General features: G+C 46.7%; 1 protein-coding gene across 2 annotated transcripts in view; it reads right to left on the bottom strand.

Moving 5' to 3' along the window:
• LOC146010137 (uncharacterized) overlaps positions 1-16668 on the bottom strand; it is a 71415-nt gene that overhangs the window by 14433 nt on the left and 40314 nt on the right. The window contains exon 7 of one of the 2 annotated variants that reach the window (XM_083151078.1): positions 5831-5998. The exons of the other annotated variant lie outside the window; for it this stretch is intronic. Coding sequence (XP_083007204.1) covers positions 5831-5998 — 168 coding nt within the window. The remainder of the gene's footprint in view (positions 1-5830; positions 5999-16668) is intronic. 2 annotated transcript variants of the gene reach the window in all.

Below are 16668 nucleotides of genomic sequence, written 5' to 3' on the forward strand. Positions count from 1 at the left end.
GGTTTGGGAGTTTATTCCCGGGATCCTTATAGTAGCCAGTGTGCGATGACTGGCTGAGGCAGTCAGTTGGAGCACAGGTCACAGAGAATTGACTGTGGAGGCCTCAAGTGATCATACCAAACATGGCTGCACATGTACCATAGGGATACACAGATATACCTGCGGCTTGTGATAATGGCGTCGGTGTGGGAGCTTTTTCTGCCGCAGCAGCAGCGGTGCCGGGGTGATATCTACAAATACTGCAGAAGCGTGGTGCTGCATTTAGAATGCACAAAATCGCATTGCATCTTATGGGCCATTATAGTGGCATGCGATGCATTCACTGCTCTGTTGGCCCTGGGGGATTGCATTGCATTGTATCTCCCGCAAAATCTCATGCGATTTTATAGAGTGCAATGCCATGCCATTAGCTATACACTTGTATGACATACAATGAGGTTTCACTGACCCCCCCACTATCCACTCCGAAGCGTGGCGAGCGCAGCGGAATGCGTCCACCGGACCTTTTCATACCCCCACTATCCACGTAGGCGTGGAGTTGATTATATATAGTGTGGCGAGCACAGTGAGCCACCGAGCCCGAAGCGCGGCGAGCACAGCGGAATATATGTAAAGTAATCCGCGTCCGCTCGCCACACTATATAAAATCAACTCCACGCCGACGTGGATGTTGGGGGTATGAAAAGGTCTGGAGGATGCGTTCCGCTGCGCTCGCCACGGTTTGGGATGGCGTTTATAGTGGGGGGGGGGGTCAGTGAAACCTCATTGTATGTTATACAAGTGTATAGCTAATGGCATGGCATCGCACCCTATAAAATCTCATGCAATTTTTTTGGAGATGCAATGCAATCCCCTAGGACCAACAGAGCAGTAAATAAATTACATAAAAAATTTGCATCGCATGGCACTATAATGGCCCATGAGATGCAATGCCATGCAATTTTGCTACGGATAATAGCCCTGTACGCTTACATCATTACTGGGCGCCCTGCTAGGAAACGAGTACCGATTTATCACTCAGAGACCCAGTGTGAGTTGGGGTACGCCCTCCTTTCTTGCATCTGTAAATAGATCTGTTATTTTTGTTGGTGAGTGAGGCACGCTGCAAGCTCCAGCTAAACCTCCTCTAAGACATATAACTCATTGTGGATAATTCTACACATTATAGATATGTTTTTTCCTTATGTAACTGGACACACATATGATTGAGACCACGTTGGGACGCCCTTGGATCACTAATAAAGAAACCTTTATATGTTGAAAATCACAGCCATCACCGTGAGTGGGGGTACGCCTATTATCTAAAAGAAACCTTTATATATTTATCACTCTTGTTAAGTGGGTAAATGAGGTACGTTGGCAAAAATACAACCTTTGTCCCAGCTCCTCACATACTTACCACACAACTTTTCCAGCACTGTTCTACACATGAATTGTTTCTTTCTCTTTTTTCCTGAACAAGTGAGGTCACCTGTTTGCACTTTGAATATATGTGAGATCATCTCGTCTCACACCTCAGAGAGGAATACTTCAGAACCATACCAAAGAAGCCATTATAAGTCTGACATCAATCTTTCCAACATGAGTCTTGGTACGCTCCATTGAAATATCCTACCCCACTTCCAAATAATTATTTGATATTTTGAAAAAAAGATATACACAACAGATTTAATTTATTATTGTTTATCACCAATTTTTTGCATATTTGGTGAATACCACCTGAGATCTTCCATCACGCCTTTTTGTCTATGTTCCAATTTTTTGTCTAGCGAAAGTACCTCCTGCGTCCGTTGAATATTGCCGAGTAGAACCTCTCTGGAAGATGCTTTTAGCAAAAGGTCATCCAGTTAATGGGGCCCATACACCTGCGATAAATTGTGACAATCCTCCGTTCTGGAGATGATTGTCACAATTAATCATTAATGTGTGGGCTCCCCCTTCTGGCAATCCACCTGTGGTGCTCCTGGGCGGCTGTGGCAGGAGGGGCTCCTTTTCCGTGGTGGGGGTGTGCGGCGGTGATCCACCTTCCCCCGGCTGCTGTGCTCCTGTCCCCTTTTGAGGCTACGGCTGCTGGGACTCTTTCTCCATCGCAGGGGGTGGGTGGCTGAGATCTGCCTCCCCCCCTTGCAGCTACGGCTGGAGGGGCTTCTTCTCCATGGCAGGGGTTGGGCAGCTGAGATCCGCCTCCCTCCCCCACTGAAGTGCTTCTGTCCCCCTTCGCGGTTGCTGTTGGAGGGCTCCCACTGCATGCCGGGGGTGGGCGGTGAAGATCTGCCTTCCCCCGGCTACTGTGCTCCGTCCTGTCCTCCTTTGTTGCTGCGGCTGGCAATGCTCCCTCTGCGCGGTGGGGTAGGCAGGGAAGATCTGCCTTCCTCTGTTTGCTGTGCCCCTGTCTACCAGTCACGGCTGCTTCTCTATGGCAGGAGTGGGCTACAGAGATCCGCCTTCCCCTGGCTGCTGTGCTTCTGGTACTTGTTTATTTTCACGGCGGCAGATATTGCATGCGATGCGATATCGCAACCGATTTAATGCGATTTTTGACCTGTTCATTACCCTACTATCCACTACGCATGGAGTTGAATTTATATGGTGTGGCAGTGAGCCCGAAATGCGGCGAGCGTAGCAAGCCCCGCGAGGGGATGCAGATTACTTTACACGTATTCCGTGGTGGGCGCAGCAATCCCCGCAAGGGGACACTGAATACATGGAAAGTAATCCGCGGGGCTTGCCATGCTTCGGGCTTGGTGATTCGCTGCGCTTACCACAATATATAGAATCAACATGCGTAGTGGATAGTGGGGTAATGAACAGGTCAAAAATCGCATCAAATCGTGAAATTAAACAAGTACCTGCTTCTGTGCCCCCCCTACGCGGGTGTGGCTTGAGGGTCTCCCTCTCCATGGCGGGGGGGATGGGTAGCTAAGATCCGCCATTATTTGAGGCAGCGGCAGCGCAACTGAAAAAAATTAAATGTATATTTAAAAACAATAGCCTATCCAATAGGGGCTCGTCTGCATCAATACTCCACCCCCTTGAGCAGGCTATATAAGCCAGCACGAGACAGTGGGCAGGCACTCAGTCAGACGGCACAGGAGGAGCTAGGAAGAGCTCTGAAGACTCCGAAGTCCTGGGGGAAGCACACAGAAGTTGATGTTGGAGGAAGCCCTGAGGAGATGGCAGCCATGCAAAAGAGCTACGATCTGTGGTGGGTTTTGCTGGAGCAGGACAAAAGGCCGCTGCCCCCAGGTGAAGGTCCAAGAGAATAAAATATTAAAACAGTGTTTTCTGGTTATTTTAATATTGCCTTTGCAGGGGGACTACAGGTACCAGCAGGCCTTGTAGTCCAACTGTAAAGGCCAATATTACTTTTGAGAAAGCTATCAACCCTGCACCCACTGCCCAGGGGTGCAAGGGGATAGCCCCAGGATTCAGCACATGCCTGGGGTACACTGGAGAGGGGGGACCCCTCTATTTGAGGGAGTCCCCACCTCCCCATTAATGGACTGGCTAGCTAGGGTGGCTGAATGCTTCGGTCACGGGACCCAGAGCCTCACCACCGCACATTTCTTCTGCTCCAAAAATAAACACAGGAGCCCTGCCACTGCCTATGGGGGAACATAATACAAGCAGAGGAGAGACATTGCCAGATACGCCGCCATTGGGGGGAAATGGAGCAGCAACCATGGAGCCCAGATGCCAGAAACCACCGACACAGTGGAAATGGGGCAACAGAGTATTCTCCACTGCTCCACTGAACAGTTATAATTAAACTAGTAAAAATCCTTACATGCCTACAATGCAGAAGATGGAGAGCCAGGATAAGCAGTGTCCACGCAACAACAAATGCCTTTCTCCTCCCTCTAGAACAGGCCCTGCCCAAATATAAATATCTCCCATCGGCGGAACGAAAAGGGAACGCCCACACATAAAAAAGAACCGCAGATAAAACCAGATTATTAGATCGGGATCGCCAGTAGGGGGAGCCCCACATTAAAAATTAATTGTGACAATCATCTCCAGAACGGAGGATTGTTACAATTTATTGCAGATGTATGGGGACCATTACAGTCGTCAAAATGCAGCATTGCCTTTCTATGTGTTAAATGAAGATCTATTTGTTTCACAATTAAAAGGGGAGAACTTTTTTCAAGTAACTTGGCTTACCACCCTCCAGACATTCGGAGATAGAACTGCACGGTCCTTACAGTTTTTATATATATATTTTTTTAAACAGCAAATCACTTGTGCAAACTCTAATTCTCTCAATCACTGATAAGTGCGGGCACCAATATTACTGAAACTTGCTTCAGGGGCCTCCATCCTGATAAAACATTCTTAGGTTTATTTACTTTACAACCCTTAACTATAAAACGGCAAATGCTGAAATAATTCCACGCCAACACAAACTTGTAAAAAAATGAATGACAATGCTTTACTTGGAAGGTATCTTGATTACAGGTATTTGCAAATGCAGATTAACACAAAAAAACATATAATTGATTGGCTTATACTTAAACAATAATTCTAGATCAAATCAAGATGGAAACCTATCAAGGACAGTGATCAGCCCTTAAACCTCATTCATAGTTACCTCCAGTCCCCGTGCTGGCCTGTTCTTCCTCAACTGCCTGCCCCTTCCTTCTCTAGCTCTGATATTTATACTTTACTTACTTTAATTATTTATAAGCCTCGAGTCTTATTGGCCAGCTTTGCTTTCAATCATACTGTCATAATTCACCCATCTTCTTTGTTACTAGGGAAAGATTCGGTGGATTTGAGGTCTACGAATGTGTGGCCCTGTTATCGTGTAGTTCCCATGTTGGTGACAAGAACGTGGAGACCAGCTGTCTGTCCTCACTCTCTGTACTGTCAACATTGCATTCCTAAACTTATAAAATCAAAACAATTTTCTACAAGAAATCACTTTTCCAGCACTGTCCTAAATCTTCAGCCATTTTGTAATGTTTTTATGCAAGTCATAGTTGACAAAATGGTTGCTGCTTCTGGCAAACACGTGCTGCTTAGCGCAAAGGGTATTTATGTATAGTTTCTTATATAGCGCAGCATATTCCGTTGTGCTTTACAATTGGAAACAACAGTGATTACACAAGCTGGGTAGAAACAAAACAGACACACTGGCAAAGCCTATCTAACTAGTGTAAAATTAATAAAATAAAAACCTAGCTATCTCTCCAAAACCGGTTGCAGACAGCAGCCTGTCAGCACAGCACCCACTCCAGTGGGCACCTAAAACTAACTGGGGAACTATGGGATGCAGAAGGGAGGAGCCTAATCTCAAAAGAAGCCAGCACAGTTGCCTTGCTCCTGCGAACCCTCTTACATCCCAAGGTCAAGCCAGGATGGACGAAAGAGAAAATGTATATTACAGAGTAATAATAAGGGATAGGCAATATAACAGCTCATACCTAGAAGACTGCATACACATGGTTCTACCTCTATCTCTGCTCTGTATCATGGCCTGTAGGAGAGTTCCACAAATCACAATGGCCGTACGTAAGTTGATTGAATAGCGCCAGGCGTAATGCCAGTGTTTTTCGGGAGTGCTCCAGAAAACACAGGCGGCTCCTGGCCATTGGGAGGGATGCTGACATCAGTGGTCCCGATCGCCTCACAGCCATTGCACTGCCGAGTATGTCTTGGTTGAATTAACTCTCCCCTCTTCGCACAGCTGCGATTGCATTTACAGTCATACACATGGGCGGGATTTTACGTGAGCAGGGTGACATTTGCCTAAATCGCTGGGCTCCAAACTCACAGCCCAGAGATCAGGTCTGAAGCATTCACTATGAACATGGAAATGGCTTCTCACCTGTGTGAAGTCTCTGATGTATAGCAAGAGATGATCTCTGGGTAAAAGATATCCCGCACTTAGAACATGGAAATGGCTTCTCACCTGTGTGAGTTCTGATATGTAGGACAAGATCTGACTTCTGGGTAAATGATTTACCACACTCAGGACATGAAAATGGTTTTTCTCCTGTGTGAATTCTCTCATGCTGTACAAGATGTGATTCCTGAATAAAAGATTTCCCACACTTAGAACATGGAAATAGATCACGTGTGTGATATCTTTGGTGAAACTTAAGAGATGATCTCTGGGGGGGCGTGGCCTAGCGGCAGATGGAGTAGGACGCGTGCCTGCTGAGCTCCTGACCATATAATCCTGAAAATACCCTCTGTCGACAGGGAGAACCTCTATTTTGCTGGGGACAAGAGACCTCCATACCCCTGATCACCTTGGTCCTGAGGTGGGGTGCCTGCGCTGACTAGATTGACCTGTACCTGATCTGGAAGGGACATCTCCCCGCTGAGCGCGCTGCCCGGCGCCATCTTGGGACTGGGAGTGGAGACGGCTGCTGCAGAGACCCGCCGCGCAGGGCTACACGGACGACGATCTCCGTGCCCTGTGGTATTTGTGGTGCTCCCCGGCTGATAAAGGATATAGCATCTCTGCCCTCCTGAGGTGTGCGGAGGGGAGCTCGCTGTTGCAGGCGTGCAGCCTCCCGCCGCGTGGGAGAAGCGGTGGTGACAGAGGACCCTCCTGCCTAAAGTCTCTCCCCTGTGACGGCAACGGCGCCGGAGGAGGAGTGGGAGAAGAGACGACCGCTGACAACTATAATACTGGGCGGGTGTGACCCCTTGCCTGACGACCGGCTCCTGGAGAACTCCTCGCCCAGGCCCTGCATAATAGTGAGTAACCCCGCCGCCATCTTGAGGAGGGAAAGCTAGGAGGCCTAAACGCCCCGTGCATCCTACTGGGACCCTGCGACCCATCGGGGACACCCCCCCCCCCTACCTCTGGGCAATAAAGAAGGATATAGCTACAGTGGGAGCTTCCTATACGTATATATTCCCTGCCTGACAGCCTACACGTAAAGGGATAGAACTGCTGCCAAATAGTGAGCGTCTTCCGCCATTTTGTGAGCAAGTAAGCTGTAAAATACCCTGTGGTGATGGGACTATCTGCTGGTGAGTGGTGCCTATTTGATTCCTTATATATATATCTTTGAAACCTGCTGGACTGTGATTGAGGGTGGAGTGTCCTGACTTGCTCCTGAGAGCAGCTTGCTTTTTTTTTTTGAGACCCTGCCTCATTGCTGGCATCCTCCACTATACAGGTTGGTGGCTGAGGTCACTACGGGACACGTGCTGTACTCCTCAGACCCTCCATAAGGAATTCATACTTGTGGCCCCCCAAGTGTGCCTCTGACTACGGGTTGCCGTTGTTAACTCAAACACCTGCTGCAGGGGACTAGTGAGCACTCTCCTACCTTATAGGGAGATTTCATCCTGCTCTATTTCCCGCAGAAATACACCAGCTGCTGCGGCTAAACTGGCAAAATTTGCTAGGCAAGACCCCGCACCACCCCCTGCTGAGGCCCAATCCCCCGAATCCGACATGGCGGAATCACCAGAGGTTACGCTGGCACAGCTTCTGCAGGCCATTACTGATTCAGAGAAGAGGCTTGCTGGTAAGGTTGCGGAGGTAAAAATTGATATATCCTTTATAAGACAGGACATGAAGAAACTGAGAGACAGGGTCGAAGAAACTGAGACCAGAATTTCTATGCTGGAAGACACCACAGCGCCTATCCCCAACCACCTCTCCACGCTAGAATCCCAAATGTCAACTTGCCAGCAGAAGCTGATAGATATGGAGGGGAGGCTGAGGAGGACTGTGGAAGTCGAGTTGCACACACGCCATTTTAGGATAGTATGGTCGCCATTTTGGTTCGCAGAGTTGCGCAAATAAAGTTTCCATACCCGAGTCTGTGTGACAAAGTGGACCAGAAGCGCAGCCATACTATTACACATAAATTCATAATAACATACTTACACTAAATAAAATGTAGTTAAAGGTTTAGAACGCCACACATAGCTTAGTTAGCATTGCATACATCTGTCTGTATAGTGTTTAGTACCGTTCCGTTCCGTTTCTTATGCGCAGTATTCCGGTCATTGCGAATATTTCGCAATACACACGGCCCGATAGTTATGGACATAATCCATATTCCTAAGACAGTTTCTGTTGAAAGTATATAACAAAGGAATCTAGATGTAACCGGTTCTTACAGCTTTTTACAACCCCTGATGACGAAACCAACAAACAGAGAACTCCAAAGTTCACTCCCCTGCACCAGGTGCATCATTATTGCCCCAATCACAGAGGACTGGACATACGATCTCTGACCAATAGGAATGGCCTTTGACCTCCCCCTTCTGACCCTATAAGATAGGTGACCCAGGGCGGCCTTGGTCACTTTGGCACATCTCCCTTTCCCTGACCTTTCTACCGGGCTATAGTTCAACCCTGAACGATAGCGAGCTCCGACCGGACTGCGCTGCGCATATTTGATGAGACGGTAAACGGTTGCATTCACGGTACTTATTCTTATTGTATTGTTGGCTGATTGTATCCTGTATCTGTTTTTCTTCCCCTAGTAGAGCCTGTTTATTATACTCATTGTTAGACTATTGTATCACTTGTTATACCTGTATTTTCTATTTCTGTAACCCCTTTTGTCCATTAGGGACTTAAATACATCTTTTTTACGGAGTTCTTATCTCCTTACTTTAATACTGTGGTTGTGTCTGTTTATTCGCATATAGCGATAAGGTATATTACGGACACTGTCCGATAAGGTATATTCGCAGATTAGAGTCAGATTACTGCGAAAGGATCTCTTATTAAGGTATTAGTTCTCTGGTGTACAATACACAATAAAGGTACGCTACGCTGCACTACGTTTTGTTCGCACGTAGCTAGGTATAAAGGGTACGCAGGTTACGGACATATTACGTAAACTGCGCTTTTCACTTATTGTTTCTTTGGTCATATTTAATCGCCATTAACAATTGGGGGCATCGTCCGGCCGTTTCACATTCTGGAGCTCAGTACCAGGCGCGCGGCTTGACCTATACCAGCAAAAGGGTGGAAGTATTTATTATCCATTGCTGGATAGGCCAGGTCCGCGGCGGTGCGGGGTTCAAGAAGTGCTAGCGTTGAACCCGAAGTACAATAAGTGAAACATTAAGCCACGTGTTTTAAAGCATATCATATCCAAGTGTTTAGTAAACTGTACTTCTGCCTGCCACAAGTAGTTTAACGGGGTATAGTGTCTTGAGTTGCTTGTTTATTACAGTATATGTGCCACGTGCGATAAAGTTCGCACACGTGGAAACAAAGGCCTGTGTTTTATTATAGTACATAGAGGATCCCTTCTGTGCAAAACTATAACTTTTATTGTTAGTTACTGCAGGGCCAGGGACTCCGACACGTGGCGATAAGTTTTGGGCCTTTTACAGTAACGTAAAGCGTCTATTGTGTATTACGCAAGGTGCGCGCGCACGTGCCCATATCGGGAAATTTTCGCATCTTTGTACGAGATTTACGGATTAAGTGCAGGATTTATTTCGCATCTTGATACGTAACTTTCGGACGAAGTTAAGGGATTTATTCCACATTTAGGCGCAATTACTGCGTATAGCGAAACTCGAGCGCAACCTTGCAAATACACTATAGAACACGTGGGTGGCCGATTCATCGGCTGCCTGTGAACAACGCACGTACACACGTGGCTGTTCATTGGCACTGCACATGCAGCACACATAGGAATTCAAAGGTGAACAGTATTAAACCACTAGCTTTATTTAAACAGTATAGTAATATACTGTGGATGAGGCGGTGATTAATAAGAGAAAATAAGTTTTTTTTCTTTTTGTTCATTTTCCAAAAACAAGCAACTCAAGCATTATTTTAATAGATTCCTATAGCCTTTTATAAGGGATTTATACCTGCATAAGTATCTAGTGAAAAGCTACCAGCCTGGGAAGATTTTCTGTACAGAAATATTTCAAAAATAAGCATAAGACCAAGGTGTAACTAGCGCCCAGTGTGAAACATAACTGAGGCGAACGGGTGTGTGACGGCACGACTCAAGCGCAGTGTAGTCCAGTGTAGGACAGTCCAGTTAGGACAGGGTGCACGTGACGACGTGCCCATAGGAACTGCCCCTTCAGTGGAACTACCTATTTTGATCCACTAGGAGGGTACAAGAAGCTACATCGGAACCCAGTGATCCGATTAGCTGATTTAGGAAAACCAGTTTTTGGGGGTACAGGAAAACAAGTTTGTTGTGCCCTGGAAAAATTAGGCCGCACCTTGCAAGTTGACTAGAAGTTCGCTGCTAGTTGAAAGACTTGGTGATTGAGTATCATACCTCGTAGCCTTCGCAACCGCTTGATTGTGGGACTGTTCTAGGACGCTGAGAAGTGAGTGTTTTGGGGAGCTCTCAACTTAAACAACCCACCGGTATCTACTAGCTGTGAACGTTTATTCCTGTAATTATGGGTAATAACGGGTCACGCTGTGATAACGTGTCAGTTAGGGAGGAAGCAAGCCGACCAAAAGGATCGGCGGCTTTTATTATGTGCTGTAAGCACGGTGAACGAGCAGTTGTTTACCAAAAGAAATGGAGAAAAATGACACAAGGCAGCAAGTTAGAATTTCCCAGTGTTGGTAGCTTTGATCCAGAAATCTTATCGGCAGTAAAAGATGAAATATGTCTACTCTCCAGTCGTAAGAAGAGAGTGAAGCACATAGAAATTCTTAAATTGTGGCAGAAGGAAGGACAGGAACAATGGGGAATCAGATGTCTGGCAGTGCCAGATACAATCAGCCACAATAAAAATGCAACCGTAGCCGCAACAGCTCCCCCACCTCCATATGTGCCGAAGGGGTTAATGACTAATAAGCAAGACATGAGTAGTAATAATGTAACCGTTGCTAACTTGTACCCTGTCTTATCCCCTTATAAGGAAACCCGAGAGGAAAACGAGCAGCTGTTGGCACTGGCCGTCTCTCATGCAATTAACATGCTTGAGGGAAACCCCGGTAGCATGTTATGGTCAGCGAAATGATTGTGACACAAAGTTCTTTTTTACATATAATTGTTATGCTTTATTTTGTAATATTCTGAGTTGTTCTGTGAAACAAACATTGCAATGTACAGAAAATGTTTTACTTTGAAATGTTTTACATTGAAAAACTTAATAAAAACGTTGAAAAAAAAAAAAAAACATGCTTGAGGGAAAAGCTGAACCGGCTAAACCTGCTGCTGGGGCTCCAGCACAGGAAGAGGAGACGGCTGATGCCAACAGCATAGTATTGGACCCAGGTAAGAAAGCACTACACAGCACAGACACAGACGACTCCCAAGCAGGTCCCAGTAATGCGGATGTGGTACAAACATACCCTGTTCGCACTCTGGAGGTTCCCTATGGTAAGGCAGACAGAGAGGGTGTGATACCTACCAGGAAGATGACCATGCTAAACCCATGGACACGGTTAGAGCTGCGGTCCATCATTACAGATTTCCCTGATCCTAGGAAAGATCTGGCATTGTGCCGGAAATTTGTAAGGGATCTGGGAAACTCTGATGAGCCCACCAACAAGGATTGGAGAATCATGTTGAGGGCCTGTCTCCCTACCCACATAGACATCCCGAAATTCATTCAGGATAGTAGATTGAAAATGGACAAGGAGATAAATGATGAGATCAACCAGGAAAATATACGTCTGGTCAACTTACAATTGGGAGTATATTTTCCTGCGGCAGTGGAATATAGCAAAATTTTCACCATCAAACAAAAGGATGGTGAATCTGCTGCTGATTATTTCGCAAAAGCCTTACTGGCGGTATCAAAATACACTGGTGTCTCCGAGCCTAAGGACGACCCCCACCTGAGGGAGATGATCGTCTCTGTGCTGGTGGAAGGGCTTAAAGACAACCTGAGAGCCAGAGTCCAAACCTCTTTCCCAAATTGGCGTGGAATGACAGTGGATGCCCTACGGGAATCTGCTGTGGACCACGACCGTAACATTAAGAAGCACAGGGAACTGCAAACTGATAAACTGATGATGGTTAGCATCCAAGCTCTTACAAATGCCCCAAATAAAGCTGCATACCAACGAAACACCAGGGACACAGGTAGAAAGCAAATTATCTGTTACAACTGCAATAAGGAAGGACACTACTCAGCACAATGTAAGTCAGGAAACCCCAGGAGTTACAAAACACATAGGCGAGAATGGGAATCTCACCAGGGTGAGACACGGAGATACCCAGCCCCTAGACAATGGGAGGAGACAGACAGGTCACGCAACATGCCTCCTCCCCATCTGATGGCTGACACTGTACTAAGGGCAACCCAGGTAAGACAATAGGAAACAGGTCATACCTGTATCCTACAGCCAGTTAGACTAACACAACACCTTAGAGAGGAACCTCAGGTGAAAGTTGATATAGCTGGAGTAAGGCAAACCTTCTTGGTTGATACAGGGGCGGCCAGATCTGTTCTCAACACTCCTCTTCACTTGGGTTTCACTGACCAATCAGTAGCAGCAATTGGGGTAACAGGAAAAATACAACATTACCCAATGACGAAACCAGCGGAGGTTACAATCGGGCCTCTGCATACCAAACATTCTTTCCTGTTGGCTGCATCGGCCCCGACTAACCTCCTAGGTAGAGATTTACTATGTAAAATGGGATGTGTCATCTATTGCACCCCCGATGGGGTATTTCTGGACACTCCTAGAAATCTTACACAAGAAGTGCAAGATATGCTGGACAGTCCTCAGAGGCTAATGTTGTATTCCACTGTTGTAGAATCAAATCCATCTAGGGTAGCTGAAATTACAGCACAAATACCGAGTTCCCTTTGGACTAAAGATGGACAGGATGCTGGGCTGATGGCAAATGTAGCTCCAGTAGAGATCCGCTTAAAAGAAGGCAGGATAGCCCCAAAAATACTGCAATATCCTTTAAAACCTGAAGTTGAGCTAGGAGTATACCCAGTGATCCAACGATTGCTTCAACAGGAAATCCTAGTTAGAACTTCCAGCACGGCCAATAGTCCCATCTTTCCTGTGAAAAAGAGCGGGGGGAGGGGCTACAGACTAGTGCAGGATTTAAGAGGGGTAAACAAAGTAGTTGAGAGCCAATTCCCCGTAGTGCCAAACCCAGCTGTCATCCTAATGCAAATCCCACCTCACTGTACTCATTTCACAGTCATTGATTTGTGTTCAGCGTTCTTCTCTGTCCCTTTACACCCAGACAGCCAGTATCTGTTCGCCTTTACCTACAGAGGAGTACAGTATACCTGGACACGACTCCCCCAGCATCTTCTCCCAGGCCTTGCATGATTGTTTACAATCCTTTCAACCCATGAGTGGTTCGATACTAATACAATATGTCGACGACTTATTGTTGTGTTCTGAGTCACTAGAGTCATCAGTGGATGACACTAGACAGCTGCTGATGCATCTCTCTGAGACAGGACATAAAGTATCAAAGGATAAGCTACAATTATGCCAGACCAGGGTTAAGTATCTGGGCCACTGCCTTACCCAAGGGCTGAGACACCTCACCGATGACCGAATCCAAGCGATTCAGAACATGGTACTGCCACAGACCCAGCACCAGATCCGTACGTTCCTAGGCATGTGTGGATACTGTCGCAATTGGATCCCAGGATTCTCTATTCTGGCATTACCACTACAAGAGATGGTTTCCTCAACTAAGCCAGACCGGGTCTCTCATACTGAGGAATCTGAGCTGGCTTTCGAGGAACTAAAGGTGAGCCTAACAAAGGCCCCAGCACTGGGAATGCCAGATTATGGGAGACCCTTTGAACTGTACGGAACTGAATCAGCTGGATGTGCGGCAGGAGTACTTGTACAAAAACATGGTGATGCCAACCGACCAGTAGCGTATTACAGTGGCCAACTGGACACAGTAGCACGCTCACTCCCAACTTGCTTACGAAGTGTGGCCGCAATAGCACAACTAGTAAGCAAGAGTGAGGACGTGGTGTTGGGACACGATTTAACTGTTCATGCTCCCCATGCTGTCTCTGCCCTCCTAAATTCTGCCCAAACCCGTCATGTGTCCTCAGCACGGTTCACCAAGTGGGAACTGGCGCTGATGGCCCCAGTAAATATTACCATCAAAAGATGCAACACACTAAACCCAGCCACATTCCTTCCTCATGTGCCCTCCAAGGCACAAAGGGTGGAGGGTGATAGGAATGTTGCTGAAAATGGTAAAGCAGAGTTTAGTGATGGTGAGGACAAGCATGATTGCATGACCTACCTGAATCAGACCTTTACAGCACGTCCTGACATAAGCGACAGCCCATTAAGTGAGGTAGACATAACCTTATTCACTGATGGTAGCTGTCATAGACAGACGGAGACGGGAGAGCTGTGCACAGGCTACGCGGTAGTAGATGGAGAAGGTATTGTGGAAGCTGAACCCTTGGGACCACCTCACTCAGCACAAGTAGCGGAACTGGTGGCATTGACCAGAGCATGTGAACTGGCCAAAGGAAAATCAGTTAACATATATACCGACTCCAGATATGCTTTCGGAGTAGTGCATGATTTTGGAGCCCTATGGCGCCTCCGAAATTTCATGACGGCGGCTGGCACACCAGTGGCGCATGCGACATACATTAGGAGACTTCTGGGAGCTATCCAGCTTCCAGACAGAGTGGCTGTTATCAAGTGCAAAGCTCATACATCAGAGAAGGACCCGGTATCACTTGGTAACAGCCGCGCTGATGAGGCAGCGAAAAGGGACGCATGCCCTGTAAATATTCTCACCCATCCTACAAACCTTTGTACACTGAACATGGTATCCATATCCAAACTGATAGACATGCAGAATTTGTGTTCCCCACAGGAAAGAGCAGTATGGAAGTCGAAGGGATGTGGCCAAGAGTCCACCGGACTTTGGAGAGATGGACACGGGAAACCTGTGGCCCCCAGGGCATACCTTCCTAGTCTAGCCGAGGCGGCCCATGGGCTGACACATCTGGGGAAGGAAGGTATGTGCAAGCTGGTAAAGGCCTACTGGTGTGCACCAGGGTTCGCTTCTCAAGCAGGTAGAGTGGCAATGTCATGCCTCACCTGTTTGAGGAAGAACGTTGGAAAAGCCATCCCAACAGAGCCATCCCACATCCCTCCTACAGAAGGCCCTTTCCAGGTAATACAAATCGACTTCATACAGTTACCACCCTGTAGAAATTTGAAATATGTATTAGTATGTGTTGACATGTTTTCCAGCTGGGTGGAGGCTTTCCCCGCTGCCTCCAACACTGCTACCTTTACAGCAAAGAAAATATGTCAGGAGTTTGTCTGTAGATATGGTATCCCAAAGGTCATTGAGAGTGACAGAGGCACTCATTTCACAGGAGAGGTCTTCCAAATCATGTGTAAACTCCTGGGGATTAATAGTAAACGTCATACTCCATATCGTCCCCAAGCGAGCGCCAAAGTTGAGAGAATGAATGGTACTATTAAGAACAAATTGGGTAAAGTTATGGCTGAAACAGGGTTGTTATGGCCAGAGGCTCTGCCTATTGTGCTGTATAGCATTAGGACCACTCCCAGGGCTCCGCTCAACTTGTCCCCCTTCGAGATATTGTTTGGTCGGCAGCCACACATCATGATAGACCCACAGGATGATCTCAAATGTCACAATGAGCTAACTGTACAATATATCCTAAAGCTAAACAAACAGCTAAGGAAACAACAAAAGGAACTGAATTTACTGAACCCTGATATGCCTACCGAGAATTGTCATAATCTTAAACCAGGAGACTTTGTTATGATCCGAAATTTTTTACGCTCAGGTTGTTTGATAGACCGTTGGAAAGGACCGTACCAAGTTTTGTTGACCAGCACTACATCAATTAAAGTCGCAGAGAGAAAAACTTGGATACATTCGTCCCACTGCAAGAAAGCCAGTAACCCAGAGTCCCAGTGTGCAGAGAGCGAAAGAGAAGAAGTGTCTCTAGAAGCATTGTTCCGGGAAGACTGAAAGGCAGCCAAGGTCGAGCAACCTGAGCGAGCAAAGGTCCAAGAACAGAGCAAATAAAGGTCCCCTGGTAGAGATGATGGAAGGACTCCAAGCAACAGGTTCACAGTTATGCATCTATGTCTTTGTTTTCTTTCTGTTTCCTCTTCTTCATCCAAGGATACTCGGTGGCTGCCACATTCTAGAGCGATCGGAGCGGAGTTCTGACAGTGTAATAATGGACCCAGATATGGGTGAGGTAGAATCCCTAAACCAGCTTGATACTTTGCCCATAACAGGAGAAGGTAAAAGGTATGAGGAAAACGTAGTTCAAGGGCTATGTGATGAGTTATTGTCTGGTGAGTACTGTGTCTGTAGATATTGTCAACCGAAAATGGAAGAAGAATGCATCCAGCGATGTCAGTCAACAAGTAAGGCAACTACAGGCCGACATCCCTTGAGTGATTACCACTCATTAGTGGGTAAGGTCTTAAACCAAACAGAATGCTGGGTGTGTTCACAAGTGCTACATAAAAGGAGTAGTGTAGGCCTAGTCCCATACCCGCTTAATATTTCTGAGATAAGTGTATTAAATAAAGGGAGGCCACTGGATAAGAGATACCTGTATACCAGGTCCCCTAGTCTTAGATTACACCCATACCAAGTGGACAAGTCCCTGGTATGTATGAACTTCTCTAGTTCCAGAACGATTGGTACTTGGGAAGTGACATGGCACAACCAGACAATAACTTACTCCCAGCGTCCAGATGGAGAGCCTATTGAT

This window comes from Crinia signifera, chromosome 6 (genome assembly GCF_055691185.1).
Source record: "Crinia signifera chromosome 6, ASM5569118v1, whole genome shotgun sequence".
Lineage (NCBI taxonomy): Eukaryota > Metazoa > Chordata > Amphibia > Anura > Myobatrachidae > Crinia > Crinia signifera.